Consider the following 7,219-nt stretch of genomic DNA (forward strand, 5'->3'; position numbering starts at 1 on the left):
GTTCTTCACACCACCTCGGGTATTTTTATAAGAATAAAGTATGTTTATAATGCAGGTTAATTGACTTAGCCTTCCATCACTGTATAGAATACTATAATAGTATGATTTCTGCCTCAGTCTCTGATATGAAACCATGTCAGATCACAACAGGAAGTTATTTCAAACACTCGACTGATGTCTCTTTTTGTTTGACAACAGATCTTTAAACAGGCTCGCACATACTGCAAAACTGTATTGCATGTGTGCTGCTAAATTTATTCATAGAGCAGACAGAGCCCATCATGGATTTCTAATAGTGAGGGAACAAATTAAAAGTTATTAAACATATTTTATTGGGGAAGAGAAACATTTTACATCTTCAAAAAGGTCAGGGGCTTTTGACAAAACATCATGGGCTCTTCTGCTATCAGGTTAACTGTAAACTATGTCAGCTGTTAAGTTAGCTTACCATGTTAATCAGTTAACATGCTAAGTAATACTTTTGTGTGCTCATTCTTGGTTTGAAAGCTCTCCTCAGCAGGCTGGGGTATGTGTGTCAGTTGGGTGGTGTAACCTGCTAAAACACAAGCCTTTCAGGTCATAGGTCTGAATGTGGCACAACTGCAAGAGATATTGTGGTCAGAAATGGTGCAAAAATAGTTTCTGTTCCAGATATTTTGTCTTTCTGAGAATGATTTTACTTAAATATAACCTGCTCATAATATATAAGGTGCATTTATATACAAAATCTTAAGACTGTTTTATGCTTCTGAGATTCACATTGAAGAGCTTTTAACTGTTCAGTGTGATGTGTTTTGATGTGAAATGATACTGTGATAACCACAAAGACATTGAAGTAAACATAAACACAGCTTTTGTGTCTTAGTAAGTTTGTCTGCATATATTCTGGCCCTGATAATCATACATAGTTACAGCTTGCTCCATTTCTCTGCCGGTCTCCTGCAGAGTTCAGCTCCAACATACCTCAACACATCTGCCTGGTAGTTTCTAGCATGACTAGTAACAGAAATTGTCTTACTGTTGGGAGATAAGAGGGTCTGTATTACTTACTATTGGAGAAAACGTAACGGTCAACTTGGATCATGTGTGCCTTGATAACCACACTTGATAATTACAGACTTGACATCATTGAATTTCAGTCAGACTTGTGTGTTACTCAATCGCCGTTTATGGAATGAATGTGAGGTTTAGGGTAAAACATATTGAAGATTAGCCGATAGGCTGTTGATTTAATAAATGATACACTATTTCCTCAAAAAAGCTGTTTATTCAGTGTAGCGTAGCCTCTCGTCCATTGACATCCATTAAAAAACTTCATCTGGACACCTTCCCTGCGCAGCAGTGTTAGCTTTAGCCGTTACGCTTTTTTGGCTAAAGGTTGCAGGCTTGCCTTCTAGTGGTTTTGCTAGAAAGACCTTGATTAGTAGGTTCAGGTGTGTTTAATTAGGGCTGGAGCTAAACTCTGCAGGACACTGGCCCTCCAGGATTGAGTTTGGAGACACCCTGATGCAAGCCCTGAAAATACAATGCATTAAAATGAAAGCACTCCTAAAGCAATGCATTTTTTCAATTAGTGCAATTTAACATGCTTTTTTGTTTCAAATAATGTGTCATTATTTTACTTCCATACAGTTGAAGTGGCTGCTGTGCTTGCTGGACCTTCAGTGATTGGCTTTGTTACACTATTATATTATGTTCTGTAAACTTGATGAACTGATTAAACTGGTTGTCCTAAAATGATGCAAAGCAAATAAACTTCCTCTACAGAAAAACCATGACAATTAAGCAAACAAATGTTTGAGGTAAAATAATCATCTTTTTTTATCATCTAAAGACTGTGGTTTACTAATGTCAAAAGCATCTCAATGATCAAGTTTTATTGTTACCTCTTATCTGGGTAGTGCCTGCAAAACTGATGGGCACAGAAGCAGCAGGACCGTAAGAGGTGTGATGCTGGGCCTGGGTGACAGCAAATGGCTCATGGACCGCAGTGCTGCTTGAGAACTGCCCATGCTCTGAGGAACCAGGGGGGAAACCTGGCTGGCTGGGGAAGTGATGGCCCTACACAAGATAACACTTTATGGGTAAGTGCATGCCAGATAAAGTAGTTATTACAACAATGAATAAATAAACAATAATAGACAATCATAGCTGGAACATCTCACCTCACAATATGGCAACACAAATCTTACAAGCACACAATTTTCAGTATGTTTTTTAATAATCTGCAACAAATTGAAGCCTCTCTGCATAACACAGCAACTCAGTTCCGTTTTTTGGCATTACTGCTGTAAAAACAGCACACAGGATTACTTGTTCTCATGTGCTTGAGATTTTTTTTACTTACAGGTATCAGAGGTGTCTGAAAAAGCTGTTTACTACGTTCCCCTAACAGAGCACTAGCTCTGTTGTGACTCACTGGACTGCCTTAAACACACAAAACAGCATTTTAAATATTGCATCGCAGCATGGTCTAATTAAGAGAACAAAACTGTTTTGTTGTACTGATATCTACTATTATTTCCTTAAAAGTGATCCAAGGTCATTGTGGTTTTGCAAACTTTTTAAAATGTCACCTTGTATGCTGAGTAGATGCTGTCCTGAGTGCAAAGGTAAGCTGGTTTGGTAACTGGCTGAGGGCAGTGTTGTAATATCACTGGAAATAAAAAAAACAATTTTCATATAAACTTGATAATTACAAAGAATAATGTGTATGAAAAATATATTATTGTAGCACAATAATTAACCACAATGTCCAGTAACAAGTGCATAACTGAAATCACAAAAAGGAACATGACAGCTCAACTTTGCATTTTTTTTTAAATTTCACTTACCTTTGCTCCTTTCTTCGACGCTTTTCCTCCTCATGGAGGACTTTTTTAAGCTGTAAGAAGAGCTGATGTTTCTCCTCTTGCAAAACCTGCAATTTTTCCCCCATTTTTTGAACCTAATAAACAATAAAAACCTTAATATAAACATAATGAGCAAATGCATGGGGACATGTCAAACTTTTGTGGTTCAGGAGTTTTTCCCATTTAAGGAGCATATCATTGTGTTTGACTATTGCTAATAAATGCAATACATAACCATATCAAAAATATTTGCTCAAGTCAAATATTTTAAAGCAATGTAAAACACTATTTAATTATATACTGGCTGTCATTTTATCAACTACTCAGCAGTTCGTATGCCTCTTGAATAGGGATGTAACGGTGAAAATTTCTTATCACGATTATAGTGACCAAAATTATCCCGGTTATCAGTATTATCATGGTATTGTTAAAATGTACTGGAAATGTTCAAAAAGTACTGACACATAAATCAAGTTTTATATTTACAAACAACAAATAAAAGGACTTTTTGTTTGCGTAATCACTAAAAAACAGTAGCCTATCAATGATGTCCGGATTTTAAATGACAACTTGACTCAAAACAGTTTAACTAATAGCATGTTCAAATATCTAATGTAAATTTTCAAATAAAGCTTTGAAAATGTTTCATAAAAAGATACCTCACATTTCAGTCTTTAAATAAAGAAAAGGGTTGAGTCAAAATAATAATTGATTTAATGAATTATTATATGTATTTTATCTGCTCCATAAATAATCTAGATAATTTATTTGAATTGTTTAAATTGTGTAGAATCTTATTCTTCATCAACCAGTCAAAATTTAGGCTACATCAGGACATGCAAATTCCATCCGTTTTTTGGCCAGACAAAAACTGCACACAATGTAAATGTAAGTCTCTGTAAATCCACTGTATGACACTAGATGGCGCTTATGGAAAAGCTGAATTACAGCTGTTTCCGTGAACTCCGTGGATAAAGCAGCCTAACCCCCAGTTGCTTAGTGAAATGCACAGACTGCAAATACATTAGTTACCAAATAATACACACGTTCCTTCTATGAGAGTTGCATTTCATTAAATACAATTAATAAATACCTGTTTACAATAAGCACTTTTTCGCACGTACACAGGACAAAGTTTGAGGGCGCACACATAATATCTGAGGGAGTGCAGAGCCATGATCACTATATATATGGGAGAGGAAGCCTGCTGCAAGCCGAGATATTTGTGCTGGTACCGTCTCATACAGTAATGCATTCTTGACATTTACCATTAAAATAATGCCAAACACAGCGCACAACATGCAAATGAACTATGAAAACGTGAATAAAAGCTGCAATGAATTTCTTATTGCTTAAAATGAACGGACTATCTTGTGTTTTTCCGTGGGTTCTTGATTATTTCCGTGAGGTTCGGCGCCTATGTCCTTAGCACTCTTTTAAAACATTTAATCTTTTCCGCCGTCTTTTCACACAAAACGAAACTACTCTGTGTGCCGTGCTCAAATGAGAATGTTATTTAAAACTGTGCTTTATGCTGTAAAGTATTTATTTATAATCAGTTGTTCAAATCGTGGTAATCGAATACGGTTTTAATGATAATTAAAATATGAAACGGCAGTACTAACCGTGGGGAATTTTATCATGATTTATCGTCAAACCGGTAATCGTTACATCCCTACTCTTGAAATTGAGTTGTTTTTAACAGTGTGTAAAAATAATCTAAAACTGCGTTTCATAACATCTTTAAAGGTTTTGAAATGGAGTTTGTTAGTATAATGGGTCTATTGCCTGACCCTAAGGAGCTTAGTTGTACACACCTGTTCTTTAGTTTCTTCCAAAGACATTCGTTCCTCCATTTCTTTAGTTCGTTTCCTTTCCTCTTCTTCTTTCATTTTTTGTTCCATCATCTTATCCACTTCTTCTTCTTCTACAATATGACAGTGAGCGCACACACACACACACTATTATATATATATATATATATATATATATATATATATTCACACTATTATACATATATTCAAAACACTCAAAATAGAGTTCACAACACATTTATTTACACACGTCTGGCCATATTCATTTACTCCTTTGCTTTAGAGAGGAAAAACACGTGTACCTTGCCTTTTCCTCTCTCTCTCTTTCATGATATGCTTATGCAGGGCTCTGGCCATCGCACTGGACAGCTTTGGTCTTTCCAGTAGAGCAGGCATCGTAACAGGCAGTGGAGGAGCCAGCTGAAGACACACATCATGTATTACTATGTCTTCATCGAAAACTTTAACATACATCCAACATACATCTCTCTCCAGAATAATAAACTTACTTTCGAATTGATGCAGGTACTCCGCAATTATTTCCTTTGTATTCTTCAGAAATCTTTTAGAACTTGAAAAAAATATAGTAAGTAATGTTTTTAAGGGACGTGATTTGTGTTCGTCTCCCTTCTCTTCTTCCTCCTCTTCTTCCTCCTCTTCTTTTTGTTTAATGGCGGGTAGCACCAACGTTAAGGTGCATTATCGCCACCTACTGTGCGGACCAGAGTATATCCAATTCTCAAAACAAAACAAAAAACAATAAAGCAAACAAAACTATATTTTCTTTATCAATCCCGTTCTATATTCTCTTTATCAATCCCGAAATCGCGTTCGGAAGCTGGGGGGAAATTTGAGTGGGCACAAGGCAGCAAACACCGGCGGCACAGAACAGCAGAAAAATTCAAGGAACGCTAAGGGTTAACGTATAAACGTCTTCGGTTAAACTGCGTTGCTTGTACAAGCGTTGAATCGGTTGTTACATATAGATTAATTTCTTTATTTCGGGATTATCAGTCTAAATTAATACACTGATAAATAAAGTATAACTCAAATTTGAGATTTTACTAAAGCACAGCAGAATTCTACTTCAAAATGGCGTATTTCCGCCACCAGCTGGTATGGAGTGTGGATCAAAGTGACTTACTCCCTTGCTCTTCTCCCTTTTTTTAATATATATATTCTCTTCCACAAATTAGCTAATTTAAGGAACTAAAAAATAAAAATATAACATTCATTTCTCGAGTTATTTTGTAAAATATATCTCGGTATAAATTGCATTCTTATTTTTTTGTAAATTTTGCATTAGCATCCTTTTTTTCAGTCTCATATTTTTTACAGTACATGATAACATGTTCCACGGTTTCTTCATGCCCACAAAACTCACGCCTTCCCGTATCATGTATACCCATTTTATAAAGTGTACTATTTAAAAGAGTCCAAATCTCATCCTTGATATTATTATTTCATCTTTCCTGTTTTCCCTGCACTTCTCATCTCTCCCACTTTCCTTTGAATACTATAAAACCATCAACCTTTTTTCTCCTTATCCCGTTGTTTTTGCCACCTTTCCTTCATTCTTTTCTTAATAATACTCTTGATTTCGTTCTTACTTAAATTAATATCGTTGCTTTTAACCGCTTTTTTTTGCTTCTGTATCTGCAATTTTCTTGAATACCAATACGTGCAGGCACCCACAAAAACACCACTGTAATCCCCATCATTTGAATTCTGAATAATGTTTGCATTATTTCCATTAAAATGTCTGGTCTACTTTCCGAGTGACTGTATTGTAAACTAGCCAATGATGAATGTGAGTCTGAACAAATAACTGATTTCACAGGTCTTATCTCTTCTATCCACTGTATTGGTAATAGTCCCCTGAATAAACAGATAACTCATTACTGATCCTTGTCCTCACTGATAAATGAAACTCTGGAACAGTAAATGCTACTCCTACCTTATTATCCAAGCTCTTTGATGCATCTGTATAGATCTGAACATAGCTATAGTACTCTTTAATATATGTCTGCACATTAAATAAATTACATTCCTTACTCTTGTTTTTCTATTCTAACAATGTAAAATCTACTGTAGCATCTGAAAGTAACCAAGGTTTTATTAGTGGTAGCGGAACAGTTGGACTAACATTTAATTGATTAACTTTAAGTTCTGTTGCTTTCTGAATCACTGTCCAACCAAAACTTTTATTTTTCCTCCCTTCTTTTTCCCAACAGGGCTTCTAGTGTTGGATGCTCTTGACTCTGGCTATGTAAATTAACCCTATAATTTACTGATAACTGTACGCTTCTCATTTCTAACGACATTTCCCCCATTTCAACCTGAAATGCTGTAATTGGTGTAGTTTTTATAGCTCCTGTACATAATCTCAATACCTTAGCGACGCCCATGTCTTGGAACATCTGATATATTTCCCTTTCATACGCTATACACATTAAAAGAACATGCTCAACCATTTCTGGTATTTATCACAATTACCTGTTTTATGTTTTTTGATTCTGTATAAACTATTTAATGCTACATGTCCTATTCTCA

General features: G+C 35.6%; 1 protein-coding gene across 3 annotated transcripts; it reads right to left on the reverse strand.

Annotated features, from left to right (window-relative positions):
* Positions 1–380: 380 nt before the first annotated feature.
* On the reverse strand, positions 381–6,086 carry LOC127161419 (G protein pathway suppressor 2-like). Of its 3 annotated transcripts, none has more exons than XM_051104191.1 (8): positions 5,176–5,200; positions 4,969–5,086; positions 4,670–4,779; positions 2,835–2,947; positions 2,577–2,656; positions 2,348–2,427; positions 1,887–2,061; positions 382–556 (listed from the first exon to the last, which is right to left on the reverse strand). In XM_051104191.1, the coding sequence occupies exons 2-8, from the start codon at positions 5,060–5,062 to the stop codon at positions 453–455; spliced, it is 756 nt and encodes a 251-aa protein (XP_050960148.1). In that variant the 5' UTR covers positions 5,063–5,086; positions 5,176–5,200; the 3' UTR covers positions 382–452. The 3 variants fall into 3 exon arrangements, with proteins under 3 accessions (XP_050960147.1, XP_050960148.1, XP_050960146.1); XM_051104189.1 differs by having other exon boundaries at positions 422–1,515; positions 5,176–6,086; XM_051104190.1 differs by lacking the exon at positions 5,176–5,200 and having other exon boundaries at positions 381–556; positions 4,974–5,082.
* Positions 6,087–7,219: the final 1,133 nt, after the last annotated feature.

This window comes from Labeo rohita, unplaced genomic scaffold (assembly GCF_022985175.1).
Source record: "Labeo rohita strain BAU-BD-2019 unplaced genomic scaffold, IGBB_LRoh.1.0 scaffold_644, whole genome shotgun sequence".
Taxonomy (NCBI): Eukaryota; Metazoa; Chordata; class Actinopteri; order Cypriniformes; family Cyprinidae; genus Labeo; species Labeo rohita.